We start from the raw sequence: 25,331 nt of genomic DNA on the forward strand, positions 1-25,331 counted from the left end.
ATGAACACTGGCCAAATTTTGGCTTAATTTTTTCCTTACGTTGTTCTACAACCTTCGCTAATATAGCTTTCCGAGTTGCAAGTAATTGTTGAGATGACAATTCTACGTTAGGGTAGTCTTTCGGAACGATCCCTACCCTGACATAGTTCACTACCTCAGAAAATAATGGTTTACTTTCGCGCTGTATCATTTCATTCTGTCCAGTGCGTGTATTTGAATGTATTTTAAGGCGATTTTGAACCGAAAACTTTCCCATCTGAGGGCGGTTTGATCCAAGTGGAGGTTCTGGGGGAGCACATAGAATTTTACTTGGACGAGGATTCTCACCACTACTGTTAGATTCACTAAGATCAGCACTACGTAATCGTTTTTCCACATTTGGTGTCTGAAAAGGAATTCGAGCAAGACGATATGCTTCCTCAGGATTGACTCCATCCGCAGTTAATCGCTTGTACCTTTTCCTAGCAGCACCACTTAACTTAGTTTTTGGCAGGTCACTTGGTGAATCCGATTGTATAATTGTATTATTCTCCGATACCGCTGTCTTGACAGCCGTAGGAGGATCGTTGAGTACGGTGTTTGTTGTTGTCGACAGTATAGTGACATTAATGCCATCTTGGAAGTCGTCATCGTCTTCATAACCGTCGTCACAATCCACCGGGGTATTTAAAATAGACGAAGAGCAGGACTGAACATCCTCTAAAGAACTGCTGCCCATAACATCGTCTTCTCCATCGATTTCCATTTGTTTTGGATTATTTTCGGTCATACTGTAAACATACAATTGTAGCAAAAGCAAGGGATATTACAATGTATCCCTAATAACATTGTAGGCACAAGAATTGTCCGTTAGTACTATTTTATATTTCTTCGAGATTCATCAGTCTGATCAGATGTAAACAGGTCATTTCAGATAAAGCACTTTATATTCACTTATTGGTATGTGAGCGGTATTTTACCACACATAAAAACAAAATTGCATGCAAGAAATCTGAAGATTAAAATATGATCGAGCGTATAACAGTTAATCTATTGTTGGCGTCGATGTATTATGCACATTTCACTAAGAAACTTTAATAATTAGAGTAATAAGCTGTAGAAACCCTAGCTTTTAAAAGCAGTTTTGTGAAATATTACACTAAGGAGTATAATTAAATATCACTTGCTATTTAATCTTCGGTTTCAGTCGGTATCAGTCACTGTGACTCATATGCGATCAAATCCAGTCACATTGGAGTTGCTGCAACCAAATCGATCTGAACTGTGCTACTAGGGACTTAACGTACTCGCTCATTCTCGCTCACACAGGCATCCGTCCCATGCGAATCTTACTTGGGGGCTCGCTCTATCGCACCCTCTAACACACCCTACATGCCCTGTCACACCCTGTGAGTCTGACTTGTATGCTCAACTCTATCTTGCAATGTGAGTCTGAGTTGTATTTTTTTTTGTTCCTAAGCAATGTAGGGGAAATCTGCTCAACAGACATCCTGGGTTGTCCAGGAAGTGCTGGGTTAGGGGCCACCTCCAACAGCAAACGAGGGAGGCAGGAATGCATCCCCGACCCACTAAACCGTTTCCATTGCCGCCAAGCCCATCGTCCCTTCGGTACAACCAGAAAGTTCAAAGGGGGGCCAGTGCATAACGCACCCTCGAGGTTCTCTGCGTGTCCTTGCAGCATCGAACATCGTGACTCGCTGTTTTTGAAGAACCCCATGGTATCGTGCCAGCGCATTGCCGGCCTTCCAGGTGGCCTTACCACGCCCTATGTCCTAGAAGGGTCGACTTTGCGCCTGCTTCCCTCTGTACGACTGTTATCAAGAATGATGATGCCGCGTACACCCCAAATTGACCTCTCTGCGATAGGGCCTATTCGCCAGCACACAGAGGGACTTGCCGACGCGGTGCCTACGCCTGCCCCAGCCTTGACGAGGACCTCTTTCCGTCCTCGACGATACCATGTTGTTCTTCACGCGGCCACTTGTTTGATAAAAGGATCGAGTTCGACCACAGGGCATGACCACCGGTATGACCCATGAAGCCAACTCCGAACCCTTGACCACCTCTTATTTGAGCCTGAACAGCCATTCCTCGAGTTCACGCGCCACCTTCTGTGTAGCTCTGAGACGATTTTGACGATAGCCGATAAAACGGCGTTCCAGCCAACTTCATCTTTACACATCCTCCGGACTAGGTTGTCCGGGGTAGTGTCCAGACCAGATGTGGCAAGCATGTGGTCACGCATTGTGCGAAAACGCGGGCACACGAACAACACGTGTTCCGCCGTTTCCTCTAAACCTGCACACACCGGACACTCGGGCGAGGCGGAGTGTCCAAACTGGTGTAGGTACTGTCTGAAGCAACCATGGCCTGTAAGGACCTGGGTCAGGTGGAAAGAGATTTCCCCATGGCGCCTCTTGACCCACGTACCTATCTCCGGTATCAACCTATGTGTCCATCTACCCTTAGTGGAACTGTCCCACGCACGCTGCCATTTGACCATTGAGGCCAACCTGACAGTCCTACGGATGCCTCTCGTGCCGCGCATTTCGAAGCACTCTATGTCTTCACCGATAACGATGTAAATAGGCATCATACCGGTGATGACGCAAAATGCATCGTGCGACACGGTACGATACGCCCTCGCAACTCTTAGGCACATGAGCCTATTCGTACTTTCTAATTTGGTTCTGTAGCAGTTAATACGCAGGGCCGTGCCCCAAGCTGGCCCCCCATACCTCAGTATGGACAGAGTAACGCTAGCCAGAAGCTTGCGCTTGCTGGCATACACCGCAGAGCTATTGGACATCATCCGGGACAATGCCACTATAGCTGTGGAAGCACGCTTGCAGGCGTAATTGACGTGGCTACCAAAGGTGAGCTTATCGTCGATCATTACCTCCAAGAGTTTGATTTAGCGTTCAGAGGTGACCGTGCAGTTGCCTGCCCTTATCACCGCTTGTTGCTCCGATTTTAGGTTGTTAACAACAACCACCTCAGTCTTGTGGTGAGCCAGTTCTAACTTCCTGGAACTCATCCACTCATCCACAATTGCGATCGAATGGGCTACAGTCAACTCCACCTCTTCGATCGATTCGCCGTAGACCTCCAGCGTAATATCGTCAGCGAAGCCGACGATTACCACACCGGGAACTTCAACTTCAAGACACCGTCGTACATGACGTTCCATAACACCGGACCCAGTATGGAACCTTGCGGAACCCCTAAGGTTATGTCAACGCACTTCCGATCCGCCTCCGTGTCGTATACCAGTACTCGATTCTGGAAGTAGCTTTCGAGAATCTTGTACATGTACTCGGGAATTCCAAGACGCAGGAGTGCATCTGCAATAGCTGCCCAACTGGCACTATTGAAAGCATTCCTCACGTCGAGAGTCATTACTGCACAACAGCGAACTCCCTCCTCTTACGCTGGAAAGCTATCTCCGCGGATTTGGTAACCGACAAGATAGCGTCTACGGTCGACTTACCCTTTTGGAAGCCAAACTGGTTACTCGATAGACCATCCACACCCTCCGTGCGTATCAACAACCTGTTGAGGATGATCTTCTCGAGCACCTTCTCCGCCGTATCAAGCAGGCATATTGGTCTATATGCCGACGGATCCCCCGGTGGTTTTCCCGCCTTTGGCAATAGGACCAAGCTCTGCCTTTTCCATGCTTCAGACATGACAGATCTGAACATCTCGGGAGCCTCAGCAATGGCCGCTTTGATGGCCAGGTTCGGAATACCATCCGGTCCTGGCGCCTTACCTACACTAAGGGAATGTGCAATCTCCGCAAGTTCCGCCACAGTTACTCTTCCCTCGTCGGCCTCCCTGGCCCCTGGAAGCTCCACAAAGGGAGGCCAGGGACTTGGGTCGTCACGTGGGAAGAGCCTCCAGCATCTCTGGAGACCGCTCTGCAGGGGCCATCGCCCCACGTGTCTTGGCCATTACGACCCTATAGGCGTTACTCCATGGATTCACGTTGGCACTTTGACACAGGCCCTCGAAGCAGGCTTTTTTGCTTGATCTAATCTCAGTCTTCAGAGCGGCTCTAGCAGCCACCCGTCGTTCAACACGCTCCTCTTCTGTGCGTGCTCGCTGCATCTGCCTCCTTGCTCGTAGGCAGGCGCGGCGCAGGTTCGCAATTGCTTGAGTCCACCAGTAAGCCGGTGGCCTCCCATTCCTAGGGTGGACTTTCCTAGGCATGGTGGCTTCGCATGCACGCGAGAGTACTGTTACCAGCTGCTCGCCGCTCAGACCGAGAGTATTGTGCTCGCGGCGGAGCGCTTCCTTAAACACCTCGTCGTCGAAGTATGATGTCTTCCACATACGAGGGCTAGGCCTCGCCCCTTCTTCCGTCTGCTGAATGCTGGTCGTATAGTCGATACTGTAGCGAACCGCCAGGTGGTCGCTGTGAGTGTAGCCATTATCTACCCTCCAGTTCGAACTACTCGTTTGGCCAGGGCTCCAGAACGTAACGTCGATAATCGACTCGGCCCCGCTCCAGCTGTAGGTACTTTTGGAACCGACATTAGCCAAGTCTTAATCCAACATGGCCAGTGATACCAGCACGATCTGCCCCGTTGATTCGTGGATCGGGTTCCCCATTCCACGGCCCAAGCGTTGAAGTTCCCCGCTATCACCACCGACCTACGCCCCATCAAGTTAGCCGTCAAACAATCTAGCTTTCGACCGAACTGCCCGATCGACCATCGAGGAGGCGCATAGCAGAAGAAGACCCCGTTGATTTTGGCAATGACGAAGCCCTCGTGTGTCGAAGACACCAACTCTTGGACTGGGTATTGTCCATACCGCCGCCATTTTAGACCCATCGGTGACCCAATTACCGTTCCTGGCGGGTACCCGGTAAGGATCTGCTATGATGGCGATATCTGTTTTCCATTCAGCAACTGTCTGACACAGCAGTTGCTGGGCTGCATCACAGTGGTTTAGGTTTAGCTGCGTTACCTGCACTGTGATTTTGCAGCACGCTTAAACGCCGGGCACTTCGAACCCCCAATGGCTTGCTGTTCGCAGCTTTGCTGGAACAGATCAAACAGTTGAGAGGGTTCGTGCAGCATTGTGCCTTATGACCCTCCAATCCGCAGCGTCGACAGAGCTTGCTTCTGTCAGGGCCTTTGCAGTCCCATTGCTTGTGCCCCGGTTCCAGGCACTTGAAGCAAACTTCGGGTTGCTCATATATGCCCACAGGGCATACCGACCACCCCACCTTGATGCTCCCTAACTTGACTACTTTGGAGGCGTCCGCTGCAGATAGCCGAACCAATGCTACCTGTGTCCCTGCCGGACCTTTCCGTAGCCGAACGGCTGCGGTGGACGCCTCCATTTCACACTGTCGCCGCAGTGTCGTGACGAGCTCTTCGATTTCGGTGATCTCGTCCAGGTCTTCAACCCTTAGATTCACCTCCGTCGTGAGTGCCCTCACCTTGACCGTCTCGCCGAGGACTTCCTCCGCCAACTTCTTGTAGGCGGCGCCCTTTTGCGAGACGCCCCGCTTTAGCTCGAGGATCATCTCGCCCATCCGGATACGTCTTATTCGACGTACGTCGGCGCCGAGTTCACCGAGCTTGACGTCACTCCTCATCGCCTTCAAGACGTCCGAGTACTTAGCCTCGTCCGTTTTGATGACTAGGACATCGCCCCTGAGGCGATTGGCGCCTACTCAGACTTCTTGCTGCTCTCATTCACCTGGGCCTTCTTTTCGGCCCTTGACGTCTTCGGTTTCCTCTTGTTCTTGACCAGGGTCCAGGAGGCGTCATCCCCCTCTATTTCCCTGGTCTGGGGAGGCTGAGAGCTCTCAGCCTGCCGTAACCCCTTACCACCGTCTTTCCTGGGTGGACGGACCTTTCCAGGTCCTTCCTCCCCCGGTTTTGGAGGTACCTGGCCGGGGTTCAGCTTCCCAGCCCCACTACCCTTGTTCGGTGTAGTAACCCTCCGCGTTTTGGAGCGGCACCCAGGGAGCTTATCCCCTGGAGACTGTATCCCCCGTTTTTGTGTCTGCTCCGTTGGAGCGGTTCATCGCTTTCACAAGCCATGGGCCATCTATAACCTCTACCGGCGGAGCCTGGGAGATGGTTAAGTGACCCACGCTGGCGCTGCGCACTGAGCTGCCGACTATTGCCTCTGGCTTCCTAGGCGGAGACCTGAACAACCCACCTCTTGCGAAGGGGTTGTCGCCTACACTACTACCACTAATTGAAGAATTGCCTTGGTTTTCCATGTTGGTCCCACGAGTTGCTCGGGAAAAGAGGTCCACCACGCCAGAGCTCAGCATGACGTGGTAAGGGACAATTACTGTGGAGGGTGCCCAGGTAACCCACAGGCTCCGTTAAAGGCCTAGCTCATTATTTCACCCCCCTGGCCATGCATCCCCTCGGTACGGGTCGCTTAACGCCTTGGGATTAGGGGTTAGGTCGCTCCTTCCCAGATGTCAACTCACCATTTCGCAGCCCCTGAGTCTGAGTTGTATGCTCATCCCTATCGTACCATGTGAGTCTGACTTGGATGCTCACCTCTTGCTCTTACATACCATGTGAGTCTGACTTGTATGCTCACCTCTATCATGCTATGTGAAGCTGACTTGGATGCTAACCTTTTTCATTCAATTCGCGCTAACACATACTACTCACTCTAGTCATTCGACCTAACTCTTGCTCTGGCATCCCTTATGGGACATTTTACTTAGGTTCCCATTTCTGACATACTATGTGAGTCTGACTTGGATGCTCACCTCGATCATACCATATGAGACTAGCACACCTGGAACATACCATGTGAGACTGATTTGTGTGCTCATTCCTTTCATACCATGTGAGACTAACTTGAATGCTCACCCACACTCCTCTGCCACGCCGCGGGGTATCGGTAGTCATAGGAACCAACATTCCTGCGCTACTCCCAGCACGGCGTGTGCAGTCCATGCATACACCTATTCATTCACACTTCTGCCATGCTTCGAGATGACAATCTCGGTTGCCACCCGCTGCACCATTGCCTCTGCATGGGTAGACCATTCACACACTTCTCCGCGTTCGGCACTTTTTGCTCTAACTAACTAATCACAAGTTAGTACTGCTTGTCGATTGCTGCTCGGCGCGCCAGATTCTCTGCAATCTGAGTGGTTGCAGTCGAGACTGAGCTCCACTCTTCCACCGCTTGACACATCCTCTGGATAAGGTTATCCGGAGTTGTGTCCCGACCGCAAACGTCTAGCATTGCTCTTATTTCGACGTCGAAGCGAGGACATACGAACAGTATGTGCTCTGCAGTTTCGTCAACACCTGGGCAGTCAGGGCAGACTGGGACCTCCGCGTGCCCAAACCTGTGGTGGTACTGTCGAAAAACAGCCACGGCATGACAGGAATTGTGTCAGACGGAAGTGAACTTCCCCATGGGGTCTCCCCACCCAGCTTGATATGTTAGGAATCAGCCGGTGGGTCCACCTACCTTTCGAGGAGTTATCCCACTCGCGCTGCCATCTGGCAACCAAAGTCACCCTGGTACGCTCGCGGCCTCCTCTGCTGCCACGTAGCTCAAAGCACTCCTCGTCTTCCCGGATGACCAGCCCGACTGGCATCATACTCGCTATCACCACAGAGAACAGACATGGATGCTTGAACAAAATTTCTTACAAAACATGTGAAAACAATCAACCGAACCTCAACGCCATCGACGTCGACATTCTTCTTCTTCTTCTTAACATTACATCCCCACACTGGGACAGAGCCTCCTCGCAGCATTGTGTTCATTAAGCACTTCCACAGTTGTTAACTGCGAGGTTTCTAAGCCAGGTTACCATTTTTGCATTCGTATATCATGAGGGGCTAACACGATGATACTTTTATGCCCAGAGAAGTCGAAATAATTTACAATCCGAAAATTTCCTAGACCGGCACCGGGAATCGAACCCAGTCACCCTCAGCATGGTCTTGCTTTGTAGCCGCGCGTCTTACCTCACGGCTAAGGAGGGTCCCACTACGGGCGACGTCGACATTGCAACTCACAATATCGTTTTGACAACTCGATGGCGCTAGTATACTATTGCACGCAAAACAACACCAGCGCACAGTGGCACTTTTTGATGACGTCAGCGCTGATTCTGCACGAGATAACGGCGACTTTCCAAAGTTATTTCAAAATGATCAGTAAAAACTTATCACAACATAGCCAGTACAGCTTCAACGTCTGTTCTCTGTGCTATCACGCAGGATGCGTCGTGCGATACCGTGCGGTAGGCCGATATCACTCTTAGACACATCAAGCGGTACGTGCTCTCCAGTTTCTGCAGGTAACTGGTTACCCCCAGTGCTTTTGCCCAGGACGGGCCGCCATACTTAAAGATAGATGCGGTAACGCCTGCCAGTAGTACGTCTACTGGCGCACACCTTGGAGCTGTTGGACATCATCCTCGATAATGCCGCCACAGCAGTCGAAGCCTTCCTGCACACATATTCGACATGGTTACCGAAGGTAAGCTTGTCGTCTATGATGACCCCAAGAATCTTCAGACTCCGCTTTGAAGTGATCGCGACGTCTCCCACGTGAACAACTGCATGTTGTGCCGACTAACGGTTATTGACAATAACCACCTCCGTCTTCTGTTGAGCGAACTCAAGGCCTCTCGCACTCATCCAGTCCGCCACAGCGCTGATCGCGAGTGCTGCGGTCAGTTCTACTTCGGGGATTGACTCCCCGTAGACCTCTAGGGTTACATCGTCAGCAAAGCCGACGATCTTCACACCAGGAAGGAACTTTAGCTTCAGAACCCCGTCATACAACAGGTTCCATAGTACCGGGCCCAGGATTGACCCTTGCGGGAGTCCTTCAAAATCTTGAAATTTCAAAATCACAGAATCTGAGATTCATTATTTTGAGGTTCTGAAATTCTGAAATTTTGAGCCTCTGAAATTCTGAGAATCTGAGATTCTAAGAATCTGAGATTCTGATAATCTGAGAATCTAAGATTCTGAGATTCTGAGAAACTGAAATTTTAAGGTTAAAAGACTATTATTCTTCCATTTACTTCCACTATTAACTTTTTTATGTATCAACAAGCAGATACGTATTTCGTTTCCTACTTGGAAACTTCTTCAGAAATTCTCAGATTGTCAGAATCTCAGATTCTTACAATCTCAGACTCTTGGAATCTCAGATTCTTAAAATCTCAGTTTCTTATTCATTTATTTATTTATTTCGTCAACCAACGTAGACTAGTACAAATACATATACATGTTTTTTTTTTTTTTTTTTTTCTTTATTTATTATTTTGTAGCTAAAAGTTTATTACAAACTGTTATCAGCTACTCTAGTAGCGTAACTTTTTTTTTTTTCAGTTGGCTGCAATCCAATCTAAACTAAAGTGAACAAATATTGCTTCAGGCTTTGCTTGAATAATCTAATATTTAAAGTTTTCATGGCTTGTGGTAGAGTATTATACATTGTTACTCCTTTATAAAATAAATTATTCCAACCGTGTTGTGTTCTAGGACAGCTTACGAAAATTAAGTTGTGTTGTCTTGTATAATGAGAATGTACAAACAATAAAGCTATTTTTTACGCTGCGAATAGAAATACGTGTGATCGTGTCGACAGCTCAACTGAAACTGTTTTTTTCTTTCGTAAAGCAACGTACACACCAGTCAAGCAGTTCGACGAACATTGACTCCGCCCCCAAGAAAACGCTTCAGTTGCTGCTTTGTTTGAACGTGTGTGAAGTTGTTCGAACAACTATTTGACAGTTGGCGGCTCGGTTGGAAAAAATTAAAACGTTTTGATTTTGGTTTGAGTTGTGGGGGGTGGAGTCAAGGTTCGCCGAACATGTTTGAGCATTTGTAGTGAAGTTGCACAAACCCCCATATATTTTTTGATGGTTGGTGCTCAAGTTGGCGCTTCGGTCGTTCGTGTGTGATATTTTTATAATATATATAATTTTTTTTTTGCTGGGGTTGTTTGTAATTATGAATTTAAATTGTTGAATTTCTTATGATTGTTTTTTGAAAATATTGTTTAATGTTATGCCGAGATATTGTTAATAAACATTATAAACAGCCATCATTCGGTTAAGAGGTCCAAATTTGGCATAATTTGTTCGGCGGTGGTTAGTGAAAAATAATGTCCTATGTCGAAGTAGTCGAGAAGGTATGTAAACATTTAATTTCGATAAAATTTCAGTTGAGTCAACACGTTGAGATGCTATATCAGATTCTCAGAATCTCAGAATCTAAAAATCTGAGATTCTAAGATTCTGAGATTCTTAAATTCTCTGATCCTCAGAATCTCAGTTTCTTAGAATTTCAGAATCTCCCCAGGTAACCAATAAGCATTATATAAAGCATTTAAGTGGCATTATATGCGCCTTTACTGCAAAACATTAAATGCCAATAGGCCCTATACTGCCGTTCTACGCATAATTGTCCCATGTACATAGGAAAACCCAGCAAACATGGGACAAATATGCGTATGACGGCAGTATAGTCGCCTTTAATGCTATTTTAATGCAGGTTTTGGCCCAATATATGGGTTCTTAAGTGCTTAATCCTACTTTATTGATAAAGTAGAAATTTGCTCTTGCCACCCGACGCTGTACCCAGGTAACCATTAGCACTTTATTTCGCCTTTTCGGCTATATAGGGCTATTATAGAACCAGTATGAAGTTTGTTAGCTCAGTGGTAGCCTTATAGCCGCACGTATGGCTTATTTTAATGCTTATGGTTACCTGGGTAGTTGTCATCGCCCTTACCAGCTGGCTCATAAGAGAAAGATGGTAGTGGGAATAATTTTGCCCAACATAAACATTACGCCCCTTCAGGAACATTGAAACTTAATTTTACTCAGAATGCAACCATCACAAACGTCATACCCAGGTGCAATGAAACAGCTACAGTAGTGCTGCTTTAATGCATCCATCGAAAACAGTGCAATCCAGAAACCACGTGGTCATATATGGGGAGTGGGGGTGGGTGGAAAATGACCACGATAGGCCATATGGGGGGAGGGGGGTGTTGCTCTCGAATCACGTGGTTTTTTTTACACGAAAAACTTTTGGTGAATAACAATAGCGGTGTAAGAAATACAAATCATTAAAATTTAATGATTTAATCATTAAACGCAAAGCGCATCTTACGGCGGATGCCCACGTAGCGTCTTTTCAACTCAGCGTTAAATAGACGTAGGTGTGCATCGAGAAAATCGGTAACTTAGATCCTATTTCCATGGAAAAATAAACGAAAAAACATGTTGCGATTCAGTCTCAATTTCCACAAAAAAAAATTGAAAAGGAAAAATGGAAAAATATTAAAAAAAAAAATCTGCCGCAGATGGTTTTTGGCATCACGCCGCCGACACTTTTGCATCAGCGGACTGCAGCTATAATTTTGAAAAATGTTCATGTTTTTACAATAATCCAAGAAAAAAACTTCAAAAGAATTTCTTGTGGATTTTCAGGAAAAATCTAGTAAAGAAATTTCCTGTGAAAACTTTGAAATTACTTTATACAATCTTGATAAAAAGTCGATAAATTGTTAATGAAAAAAAAAAACAAAACAACTCCAGTGTAAATTCCGAAAAAAAATCGATGTGAATTGTGTCTTAAAATTCAAAGCAAACCCGTGGGAAATACATACAATTTTCGGTGGAAAAAATTGTTCAAATTTATATATTTTTTCTACATTCTAATGAATTTCTTCGACAAGTTCTTCCAAATCTTTACCAGAAATTCTTCTTCATTTCCAAAAATAGTTTTTCGAACATTTTAAGGAGTACACTTCAAAATGTTCAGTCTCCATTTAGCCTTGCGAGCAAAGGCGTAGGATTGCCAAACCGGAGATGGCGAGTTCAATTCACGTTCCTGTCTAGGATGTTTTCGGGTGGGAAACATTCTCGACACCCTAGGTATAGTGTATCCATCGTACTTGCTACATATAATCGTGCAATGATTTTTTTTTCAAATTTGGAATTTACGCTCTTTGTGAATTCTATCACATTTTTTTTAATTTTTCAAGTATTTTTTTTTTAATTTGAGGCATTACTTAGAACTTCCACGGAAGAAGTCTGTGCATTATCTTTAAAAAATTCTTTGGATTTTCAAAGATTACATCTTTAGAATTCTCAAGGTTTATGTTTTTTTTATTTTGCACCATAAATTCTTTCAACATTTCATCGGGAATTCATTCTTCTTCGAGAAGTCACTTTGATTTCTAAGTAGGTTCAGCTAAACATTGCTTTAAATCTTCACCATGCAAAGATACACAGGAAATGATTTAGAAATTTTAAGGATTTTTTCCAGAAAATTACCTAACTCATCAGAAAATCTTTAAAATTTTGATTTATTTTTTTAAGGAATTCCTACTGGAAATGCTTCAAAAGTACAACCTTTACAAGTACAACAAAAGTACAATTTTTTCGTTATTTCCGTTTGTGAAAACATCGAAATTTCCTCTGGAAATTCATTATTGGTGTTTCAGGTGAACTTTTTTCGATTTTATACTGGAAAATCATAGGAATTTCCATCGGAAATATTTTGGCATATTCCGACTAATTTCTTTTGGAAATTAAAAAAACTACTGAAAATTTCTAAGAATTTCTTTTGGAAAATGAAAAAATTTCCATCGGAAATTTAGAAGAATTTCCTTTGAAGATTCATTAAAGTTGCCCAGGATTTTGAAAAAAAAATCTTTAGAGATTTTGTAAAAAAGTAAGCTGGATTTTTTTTCTAATTTATACTGGAAATTCTGCGGAATTTGATGTTTATTGGAATTTTCATCGCAAATATGCATTTCGGATTCTTCTAGTTTCTACCGAACATTTTTCGGAACTCTTACACAGAATTTCGGAAACAATGTCGTTGAAATTCTAAAGATTTCTCTGTGGAGACTCCGAAGAATTTCTTGTCAATATTCCGAAGGGTTTCCCTTGCAACTCCAGAATAATTATTCTTGAAAATTCAGAAGATCTTGGAATTTAAAATTAATCCAAGCAATAAATGTAGGCAATAATTTAGGCTTATGAAGCAATTAGTATAATTGATCAAAAAATTAAATAATAGGTGCATTATGTTCTAAATGCACAAAACTCTAGTAGTGCGTATGAAAAAGGTTATGACATAGAGAAGCTTGCATTTAAAAATCAACATGAAATTCTGAATAATGCTTTTTAAATTCATAAAAGGGTCTTAGAATTAAGGAGATTGCTGCGATATGAAAAAAATGGCAGTGTTCCAAAAAAAAAAACACCCCAATTTTTAAAACAATCTAGGTTAAAAAAATGTGTTATAATAACGATTGAAATTGAACTCCAAAACAAATCTCAACCCTTTCAGGACGGATGGGTCATATATGACCAGCGTTTTAGCTTGTCTATAAAATCACAAAAGAGAGCTAGGCCACCATTTTCTTCAGCAAAATTGTTCATCTGTGAATATTGTTAATACAGGTTTACCTCGATTATATGGACCCTCGATTATATGGACCCTCGATTATATGGACTTCGATTATATGGACTTTTTACCTCGATTATATGGACATTTTTTTTCGCTCAATTTTTTTCTGTTTTTTTGGGTTTTAAAAAGATGTTGAATATTGTAAGTCATATTTTACATTGATTCTATATTTATTGTGGTACATTGTGGCAAATAAAGGCCCGTAAGGCATGTTGTGATGTTATATATGGAGATACACTCTGAGTCATATGTTCGATTGACTTGATTGATTTACCATTTTCGCGTTGGAAAATTTCATTGTATATAGTGATAAACATACAATTCTTTAATCTGCAACAGCCACGGCCACGTCCTTACAAATATGTGGTGAAAAATAATGCGTATTTTTGGTGATCTATGCCATACGAAAACGTGAAGTGAATTATCAGACTGACAGTATGCGGAGCAAGTGATAAGATGAGATTGTCATATTTAGCTGTTAGATCTTTGCTTCCAACCGTTTTCTGCTTTTGGTGCATGGAATTAAGTATAGAAGGACGGATGATGCATTAACATTTAGCAAACCGGACCCACTGAGACTGATTTTTTAGGTATATCCACGAAACTGGAAGAGTTTATTTCAATATGTGATACATAAAGCTCCAAATGGTTTTCAAACCTGGCATTATTTTTTCTGGACGAACTTGATAATTATTTGAATGTAAAAAACTGAAAACTCTTCGAGCAGTCTTTATGTTTAAATAAATGTTGTTGAATATCCTGGTATTCGCATTTGTTCAGCACAAGGCTTAAGGATTATACTGACGCTCAACGGTAGGAAAAGAAATTGAATATCTTTAGAATGTTCTTGTTAGCAGTTCTTAAATCAATTGCTGCTAAACCGTTCAGCAAAGCGTGATCCTGAAACGCTAACTAACCTCATGCTGCACAGTTAAAAATATGTTGTGATTTTAAATATATTTTCATGCACATATTTGAAGCATGCAAATAAACGTAAAATTCAATCGATATTATTGTTCTTCCAAATCAAAATGAATTTAAACTGTACTTGGTTGTAAAATTCAATCAAATTTAATTGAATATCAAATGTTTATTCGTTTGTTGGGATCAGCTGCAATTTTACACGTCGTTGAATTTTCAAAATTATTTGCTGTGTGTGTAATGTAAGCGATGTGTTTTTTGTTAGTGTTGTACAAAATACAACAGCGCGCGGTGGTGAAATTTTGAATGCAATCTCAAGTTTTGTCCGGAATTTTTATGAGGGCCCGCCACTGTGCGTCGTTTTGAATTTTAAAACCCGTTGCAAAATACAGCCCTGCTTTAAAATACGAACATAGTCCAAAATAGCCATAACAATTTATTTATATATTCCACTTAGAAGGTGTAGGTGCACTATGCAATTGACCTTTCCCGTCAACAATTTTTATCCGCTCAATCGATTCTTCAATTTGTTGAGGACAACTTTCCCAAAGAACCCATACTTTTTGACGAATAGTGCTGGTTTCCAAGCTTGACCTAACATTCGCCCGATTTTGAATTAAAATAAGGCCAATTCCAATTCTTCAAACGTGCGGCACTCTTCTGATTTTTTTTATTCTAAAATATGAATTCCGTGAAAAAGTTGAACTAAAATAAGTCAAAGAATTGACTGAGACAATAAAACGAGATACATTTTTTGGCGGGAAATGTCAATTGGTTCTTGTAAAAATGACACTGATACGTGGATAGAGCCTTATTTACATTGATTCAAATTCTTTTTAAGTATATCAATCAAACGCAACTTGTTGCAAGGAGATCTTTTAAAGATAAGTGTCAGAAAAGTGAGACTGTTTCTACGCGATTTTTGCATAAACAAATGCATTTTGGCCATATCTTCTGAGCCCATAGTCCAATCCGGCCAATTTTCATAAGGAGACAATAGGACAAAACTTTACATCGGTTTCAATTTGCTGCGATCAAATCAAAAGAGGACAAGTGTCAGTCCTTCTATATAAAGCCAATTTTTGAATTTAACATATACCTTTCTCGACCACTCAGTATTTGCTTTGTTGCTGAAACAGGAAGGCACTGTAGTTAGAATTCGTGAATAAGTATATTAGTGTGCTCACATTGAGCTGGGCAAAGTCTTCATTACTAATGTAATCTTAGAAACAAGCGGCTGGAAAAAAGGCTACGTTCGTATCGAAAATCATAATCTACTGAGTTATCATAAAATGAGCCCAAACATGGGGATTAGACTGTAAGGCAATATATGGATATTTTCTTTCAACTTTCAAGACTTATTTCATCGTGTAACACAAATTTCGAGAAAAAAAAATTGCTTCGATTATATGGAAAATTCGATTATATGGACTTTTTTGCATCGAAAAAGTCCATATAATCGAGGTATACCTGTATTGGATTGGAAGGTAAACTAATTTGATGACGATAGTGGAATTTCTACAGGAATGCTACTCAAAAGAAACAATAGTAGGAGGTTTTATTTGCATATCTAAGATTAACTTTGTGATTCTCTGATAAACTTTTTGTTGTAAGAGTTCAGTTCAGATGCTTCGCTAATATATCTTAAGAGTTTCCAGTACCTCCAGAGCTACTCCAGAGCTCCAGAGTGTCCCAAACACTCTTAGGAATCTATAGGGATATCCAGTGATGAACTTTATAATTATTTAAAAAAATCACTAATGAAGAAATTAAAAAAAAATATTCGGAAATATAGGAATATTTGGAAAATTTCTAAACCATCACAAATTTTTCTCGAAATTTTTAGAACATATTCGCGAGTCCACATTTTTTTGTATCCTCCTGATGCATCGAAAGTGTGCGAGTTTCAGATATCCTAATACCTGATACACATTACAGCATGATAACATCATCAAAATGTCCGAATTCATGAAAATTTATAATTTCCATGCAGGGTTTAGTTTGATTTTGAATCAGTTGAAATTGTCCATCTTCAAAATTGATCGGATTAACCATATGTTTTAGTTATATAAGTTTTTAATTTTTTTTTGTACTTAAAAAAAACACGTGGTCAGAGGGGGGGGGGGTAGGGTGTCTGGCAAATGACCCCGATAAACCACATGGGGGGAGGGGGGGTTTGTTGAAAATCTTCAAAAATATGACCACGTGGTTTCTGGATGGTCCCAATGGAATAATAAAATGTAGCTTAACTATGTAATTAGTGATAGGGTTAGGTTAACGACAAGTACTCCTGTCAATGGTCGGAATGGAAAAAACATTCTGCACGTACGGATTTCTATTTTCAAATACAAGTTCATTAGACAAATAGCCCCCGCTATATTGTTCCATATTGGAAAACGTTCGACATATGAACACTACGGGCTTTAAAGTGGCACTAATGTAGCTGTTTCATTGCACTTAACGAAAAACAACATTGTGCATTCAAAATGTTATTATAAGACTATGCCTCTCATGATTGCTTTGGCAATGCTTATTTAGAACAGCCAGGTTTTCGAAATGCTTATATACAGCATGGAGCATATGCAATGCCAGTATAATGCTGTGTATAATGCCAGTATAATGCTATAGTGCTTACTTTAATGCTTATTGGTTACCTGGGTCAGAATCTCATAATCTAAAAATCTCAGAATCTCAGAATCTCTGAATCTAAAAATCTCAGAATCTCAGAATTTCAGAATCTCAAATTCTCAGCATCTCAGAATCTCAGAATATCAGATTCTCAGATTCTCAGAATCTCAAATTCTTAGAGTCTCAGAATCTCAGATTTCTAGAAATCTTTGTTCGCAATCGCACAGCAGAGATACGAAGGTTAACTGGAAGCTACCAGTGGAACTACGTCAGAGCTCATCTCAACCCGGCGGACATCATTTCGAGAGGCCAACTACCAATCAATCTCATCATGAGCGGACTGTGGTGGGACGTTCCCAAGTTTATCAACGAACCGATCATCGAGATAGAATTGCCAGACGAACTTTTCTACAACGAGTTGCCGTTAAAAGCAATAATAGTGACAACAGCAGCAATCATCGAAGAAGCACTACCAGTATTTGGAAAATATGAGTCTTTCCACAAACTACAACGAATCATCGCATGTATTCTACGCTACGTGACTAACTTGAAGAAGAAGACAACTGAACGAAATCTGAAAAAATGGCTAACCATCTGCGAACTTCGCTAATCGTTATTGGCTATCGTAAGAGTAATTCAACACGTCGAGCTGGGCGACGAGATCCAGCGTCTTCAATCAAACTATAGATAGTAGAATCTATAGATGAGCGAAAGCATGGCTGAGACACGTTTGACAGTTCGTTTGGAGACAGAGGATTTATCTTCGCTCATCTATATATTCCACTACCGTGACCTGCCCTAATTCCGCGCATCGCCTAATACCGTGGTTTTCATCAAAAATCATAACCTGGCTATCATGGACATCGTATTATTTGTTGAAATGTTCAAACATATTATGTTTGAACATTTCACCAAATAATGTGATGTCCACGATAGTCAGGTTCTTATTTTTTATAAAAACCACGGTATTAGGCGATGCGCGGAATTAGGGCAGGTCACGGTATCTATAAATCAAACGTACCATGCAAAAAAAGGAATGGTGGTACTTCTACACAACAAGAATAGACCGCCGCTTCTCTGGAAACTCGGCCGAATCACATAGTTGTACACCGGTTCCGATAACTTGGTCCGAGTTGTAGACATTTTGAGTGAAGGAGCTGTTGAATACAACCGAGTACACCAGTGAACAATCAACACTCAAGACTTTCGCGTATGAAAGAAAGAACACCTCACGTATAAATAAACGAACAATCAAACATTATTGAAATGAATAAACGACTATTTAGGGATCGTACATTTTTACGTAAGCAATTTTTCTGGGTTTCTCGACCCCCCCTCCCCCTTGTACGATTTTTTTCGTACAAAAGATTTTTTATTTATATGGAGCGTAAGATATTGACCGCCCGAAGCGCAGTTCCGTTATTGTCTTCCTTCTTTTCACATCTTCGACGCCACTCGTCAAGCAACGTGCCTCTCACATACTCCATGTTGAGATCCGCTTCCGAATGTCCTTCCAACGCTGTTATTAATGGATTTTATGATTCTGGCAAACTAGAGAGCAGTATTGCCACAATCCAATGTTCTCCCAATTGTTCACCCATTCCAAGAAGTCTCTGTACTAATCCAGATATCTCCGTCAGATGTTTCGACATGTTACCTCCTTCCTGGAGACGTACTGAACATAATTTTCGCAAAACGTGTATTATATTACTCAGGGATCCACGTTCATGATAACCCTTTAGTTTTATCCACATTTCATTTGCCGAAGCGACACCGATTACATGGGACAAATGACTATCGTCCAGTGCCAGCCCAACAATCGCTCGGGCCGAAGCATCTTTGGTAATCCACGACTCCGTCGCATCTTCCGGCTTTTTCTCGTTCACTATCTTTCACAGATTCTCTTTCTAACAAAAGCTCCATCCGGAACTTCCAACCAGCCCAATTGCTGTCGTTCAATCGCTCAATCGTTATCTTCGCCTCAGCCATATCTTTCAATAAATTTTTCTCACACAGTCTCAATAATTGTCTTTCAAATGCACAAATCAATTGAATAAACGTCCTAAATTATGCGCTAACAATTCAATCTCAAAATGTCTACGCGTTGCTCCTATCAGCGGAAACTATCGCAATTGATTCTTCACCTATCAAGTCTTCGGTTCTTTCTTTTCTCTCCTGGGACCTTAACCTGTTGAATACAACCGAGTACACCAGTGGACAATCAACACTCAAGACTTTCGCGTATGAAAGAAAGAACACCTCACGTAAAAACGAACAATCAAACTTTATTGAAATGAATAAACGACTATTTACATAAGTGAAAATATATTCGCGCCACAACAAACGAGCCTCAACACAGCATTACGACAACACTTGACATTGGAGAGAGCGCGCCAAGCCGAGCTACCGAGGGGCTGCCCACTTTGACTTCCACCAGTAATGGGGCATCTCACTACTACTCTCCAACAGGAGCTACCTACAGACGCCCCAAAACGAAACTGTCAATTCTGCCAACAGAGGATAATCAACGCCTGCTGAACGACAGAACAAACAGTTAATTGGAACGCAACGTCCCAACGCGGCCGGAGTATGTTGTGTCTCCCACAAGAAAATGCCGGAAAGAAAACTGAGCAAAGCCATGTAAATAGGCCACGCCTCAAACGACAGTGCAAAACAAACTAGAACTGAGACAATAGTGCTGTCCAATGAGCAGCTCGAAGTAGCTCGAAGTTGTTCCCGTCCTGCTTGTTCTTTTTTGTCAACAAATGGGCATGAGCAGGACAGGGAGAAACTTCGAGCTACTTCAAGCTCTCATTGGACAGCATTAATGACGAAACGAATGGTATAAAAGAAGTCCAATCTCAAGGAATCATCATCACTATTCAATACGACGTTACACAAGCGCCACTACGAGAAGAACGAGACGACGCAGAGCAGAGGAGAAGAATTGAAAATAGCTTGCATTAGCCGACTACGACAGCAGCGAAGCGATCGCAGCTGAGCCGATACCACAGAGAACAGACATGGAGGCTAGAACAAAATTTCTTGCAAAACATGTGTAAACAAACGCAACGAACCTCAACGCCATCGACGTCGACATTGCAACACATAATCTCATTTTGACAACACGATGGCGCTGGTATGCTCTTGCATGCATAACGACACTAGCGCACAGTGGCATTTTTTGGTGACACTAGCGCTGATTATGCACGGGATAACGGCGACATTCCAAAGTAATTTCAAAATGAACAGTAAAATGTTATCACAACATGCATGGCGAGTGCAGCTTCAACGTCTGTTCTCTGTGCCGATACACCGACGACAGTAGTAGTGCAGTGCCGCACCTACTGAGCAACGAGTAACCATACATTAGTAGTTGAAAGAGGAGGAAATAAAGAGTTTGAGTTAGGAATAATTTTCCGTCTTCCTTCTTTCACTAATATCCCGATTGGAAACTCGTTCACTCGAAGAGGATTTTTCACTCGTACAGCTACTACGAAAAAGCAATCAGCGGTAAAATACAGTCCACAAATTTTAAATTTCGCACCAAACACGGTCGCTTTGGTTTTTTGTTTTAAATTTTAAAAATATTTAGGGGCAGTAGGGGCAATATGAACATACGGGGCAATATGAGCCACCCTCATTTTGAGCTTATTGACAAGTTTTATCATGTAAAAGTTATATGATCTTTAAGAGGATGCTCCACATATGCATCAACGTGAAAACCGCATTAAAATTCAATACAAACATGAAAATACACTTGAAAATGTAAATTTTCGCTACATAGGCAAAATTATTATAAGATTTCAAGTTTATAAATAAGGTTTTGACACAAAACTGATTAAAATACAGGTCAATAATTCACCACAATAAAAAGATATATTAAAATTGAATATTATGCACACATGTTTATATTGATACAAATCTGAATTTATCATAAAACTTTTTTTTTTCCAAAACCAGTCTCTATGGGGCAATATGGGCATAGCTGCGTAGAACAAGATATCTGGCCTTAAAATGCGAGCAAGTTCAAGTTCAAATTTCAGTATTCAAATACAAGAATATTATCATATATGTAAGATTCATTACGGAAAAATTACAACAGCGCATTACTGCGATAGAAACAGAAAAAATGACCATTGACCAATTGAAATGTGGCTGTTCAAACGGTGAAGAGTGGCAAATCAGTTCAGTCCGCTGTTGTGCAGTTTTTTCATTTTATTTAGTATGGAATACTCACAACTGTTGTAGGAATATCATATTCTTCCATATTACGATACTTTTTGGTTTTGGAAGGGTGGCCCATACTGCCCCAAATGGTGGCTCATATTGCCCCGTATAGTCGGGAACACACATTGAAATCAATACATTTTCAAAAGTGCATTCCAACAATTTCCAAACGCATTTTTCGTCATTCATCGACGTAATATGAAAGGTAACATTCTCTAGTATAAGTCAACTACATTTGAACGATGTTGTTTTAGCTTTTCAGCGCTTTTCGAGACGATTTCCTTAGGTGGCCCATATTGCCCCGATCACCCCTAAATATTTAAGGGCGAAAAAAAATTAGTTCTTTTGGGAAAGTTGACCTCAAATAAAATAAAAAAATTGATTGAGCGAATAAAAAAACGGGAAAGGTCAATTGCAGTTATCTAACGTCTACTGTACCTGTAATAGACATTAAAGTGCGGATAATTTTTATTATATACTTACAGTGGTAATATTGATGCGTTGATTTGCACTTCCTTTCAAAGTATTGCATTCTATCATCTCAGTCGAATTTACACGAATACTGCTATTAATACAACGTCGCGACAGTTCAACCAATTCAGCAACCGGTTGTACCTGAAAAACGTTTATTTGTGCAATACCTATTATTATTGTTTATTTTCATTAGCCTCTATTACCTGTACGCTTACACTATCACTGCTGTTTTTGATCATATCTATTATTGTTTCTCGGGGCATATCCTCTACAGATAATCCATTTACTTTTAAAAGTCTATCACCTGGTAATAAGCCAGTACTGGATTTAATGTTCATACTGGGTTCAGCAAAGATTACTGATTGAAATTTTGGTGATAGCAAGCTGTTCGTTGGGCACAAAACCATGGCTTTCCGAAGGCTGAATCCAAAATCATTCCTAGGTGTTTTTTGACGTTTTATCACCAAGTCTCGTACTGGTGGTAATTTTGCAATGTTTATTGGAGGTAATGGAAGAGTTTCTTCAAAAGATTGAGACCATCGATATAACGTTTGTAATTCTCCAACAGGGCTCATTGACACAGTTGGCGTTGCAAATGAAGAATTCGATGTGTCGGTGAAGCTTCCAGCGCTAGGAGAAGGAGACGTCGCTATATTCAAATAATTGTTGCTGAATGCCGTCGTCTGGAAAAGGAAGGAATTTAACATATGAATAAAGATTTGTCATAGCATAGCATAGCATATGTGATTGTACAAATCATGGGTGGCTATACAATGCTCAATTGAGCTGTATATTGTCGCAAATTGGTACTTGGGATTAGTACCTTTTCCTATACAGTAGCAGTTGTATACCTGGCCACGTCCTTACAATCACGGAAGGAAGGGAAGGAATGTTAGTTCAACATCTACTAGTGAAGATGCAGGGAACCCATACTACCTTCATAGATGTCTCGGGAAGGAAAATTTGTGTTAGTGGGAAAGGTGAATAATAAGGAGCTCTATTCGACAATATAGAGCGTTTGTCAATAACAGTATATGCTGTAAAAATAATAAAATATATTCATCAATTTACTTACGAACCGTCCTAAGGAAAAACAAAACTAAACACAAAATTTCGGCAAATCGCGCGATCGTTCTGCCGTCCGAAACAAGAGCCAACTCGCACTCAGCTAATTAACTTTATTACCAGCCACGCAATGCAAAACACAAAATTTCGGCAAATCGCGCGATCGTTCTGCCGTCCGAAACAAGAGCCAACACGCACTGAATTAATTAACTTAATTACCGGCCGCGCAATGCAAAACACAAAATTTCGGCAAATCGCGCGATCGTTCTGCCGTCCGAAACAAGAGCCAACACGCACTGAACTAATTAACTTTATTACCGGCCGCGCAATGCAAAACACAAAATTTCGGCAAATCGCGCGATCGTTCTGCCGTCCGAAACAAGAGCCAACACGCACTGAACTCATATGAATAAAGATTCGTCATGGACAAAAATAGGAGAAACATTCGTATAATCCCTACACTGAAAATACTAAACACGCTTAAACGACATTTTTTATAACATGATTTGAACGTGTTTTATCAATCGCCATCTTCACTACCCATCCACGTTAAAGTCGCAAGAATTGAATTTAAATTCACACCACTGGAAAATCCATTGCAATTTAACGTGTTTTGAATATGATTACGCACAGTAATTATTGGTGAAGAAAACAATATGGCGCTAAGAGAAAATATCCACTGATTGTGCGTGAACCGTCTGCAATTCGTCTAAAAAAATCGAATTATTAATAAAGTCATAACATTATTATCGATGTGGTCCTAATAGCTGCTCATTATGAACGGTTTTATATAAAATATACCAAAAGGTAAGTTTAAGTGTGGGTTGTATTCAACATTAATTCGCATGTTTTCAAAATTATTCCAGGTCAACTTGACTTCTGCTGCGGAATTGTCTTCGGAATGACTGCTTCGTATATTTCCAAATATTACTGTAGTTTATGTAGTCTTCTCATAGCTACAAATAAGGCGTGGAATCTTATCCGCGGAATTTGTCCGATGGATTCAAGGAGATTAAAAAGGAAACTTAAGAAAAATATATCCCTATCCTGATACATGGTTTTCCATGCAATATAATTTTCTAATGAAAAATGCGTTATTATACTAAGCAGCATTTAATGTGTTTCATTAGTAGGTATGTTTGAATGATTGTTTTATGTAATACAAAGAAGATAATTTTCGCAAAAACCATCCACAAAATTTCATGTGTTTTCCATTTCCATTCATGTTGTAATTCCATTATATCGAACGTGCTCTGTTTTGACAATTGAGACTGGATTTACACGTTATTTTCGTATGCTATTCAAGTAGTGAAAATTCAAGTGTGGAACCAGTAGCATGAGCGTGTAGATTGTTTTCAGTGTAAGATTCCGACACTTAGCTGTTCTTAGCTTAGGACTTCTATAGAAGTCTGCACGCCAAAAAATATTGCAGTCAAAACTACCATTCCGAGGGTTATTTTAAGAATACGCACCGACGATTTTCAGCAGATAACAAACCCGTTCGATTTTACCATGCGCGCAGTAAAAATCAACTGAAAAACGTAAAAAGTATCGCGTGTGCTAGACTAAAAAGTTTATAGTGAATAAAGGTGTTCAACAAAAGTTGTGATACAAAGGTGCTAGTGAAAGAATAGAAACTGAATTTTAAAAGGAAAATTGAGTTGCGAAGGCAACAGGTGACGGAATCCATTGGAATCACTGTGTTACAAAGGTAACAAAAGTTTTGTATAGTAGTGATTACAATAAAAGAAACGCGCAATTTTAGAAAATCACAAAGGTGATAAAATTATTGAAAAGAAAAAAAAAGAGTTTGACGAATTGAATTGAGATAAAAGTATTGCAAGTAAATACACCAGATTTATTTGAATTAATTCGAGATTTGCTGTTGCTGTTGTTTAGTTGCTGTGGTTGCGTTGCTATTCCCGTGGTTGAGTTGCTGGTACCGTGGTTACGTTGCTGTTGCCGCATGCTGGTGTGAAGTTTCTGGCGGGAAAACGAAGGAAACACCTAGGATCGGAATCGAACAGACTGCGGATTGAGGTAGGCATCTAAAGTTTTGAGGATAGTGAGACGCAGGGTGCTAAAGGCTGATTGGGTGAGTGTCATACGTGTACATATTCTACGGTTTCATCGATTTAATTTGCGATTGAGTATTCCTCGTGGCTGAAGTGAAACCTACATTGTAATTTCTCTTTCTGCTTTTGTTTCCAAATTCTAAAAGGATGAGCGGTAACATTGTAGGGTCAATTCCGCACTACGTACGTGGAACTTCTTTCAGTAATTATGCAGAAAGACTTAAGTTTATTTTTGAATACAATAAGGTACCAGAAGACTCAAAAAAATCATTATTTATTACGTTGAGTGGTCCGGCAGTATTCGAGGAATTGAAATTGCTTTATCCATCAACTAGCATATCTGCGTTGAACTATACTGACATAATCAAAAAGCTACAGGATAGATTTGACAAAAAAGAGCCTGATTTGATTCAGCGGTACAAGTTCTACAATAGATCTCAAACACAATTTGAAACAGCTGAAAATTTTGTTTTAG

The 25,331-nt window shown here is 41.5% G+C and overlaps 1 protein-coding gene across 4 annotated transcripts in view; it reads right to left on the reverse strand.

Annotated features, from left to right (window-relative positions):
• Window positions 1-25,331, reverse strand: part of LOC134225992 (unconventional myosin-XVIIIa) — a 543,965-nt gene that overhangs the window by 378,705 nt on the left and 139,929 nt on the right. For all 4 annotated transcript variants that reach the window (XM_062706483.1, XM_062706482.1, XM_062706484.1 and 1 more), the window contains 2 exons: window positions 21,920-22,399; window positions 21,726-21,857 (listed from right to left, as the gene is read on the reverse strand). In XM_062706483.1, the coding sequence (XP_062562467.1) occupies window positions 21,726-21,857; window positions 21,920-22,399 (612 nt within the window). The remainder of the gene's footprint in view (window positions 1-21,725; window positions 21,858-21,919; window positions 22,400-25,331) is intronic.

Source organism: Armigeres subalbatus, chromosome 3 (genome assembly GCF_024139115.2).
Source record: "Armigeres subalbatus isolate Guangzhou_Male chromosome 3, GZ_Asu_2, whole genome shotgun sequence".
Classification (NCBI taxonomy): Eukaryota; Metazoa; Arthropoda; class Insecta; order Diptera; family Culicidae; genus Armigeres; species Armigeres subalbatus.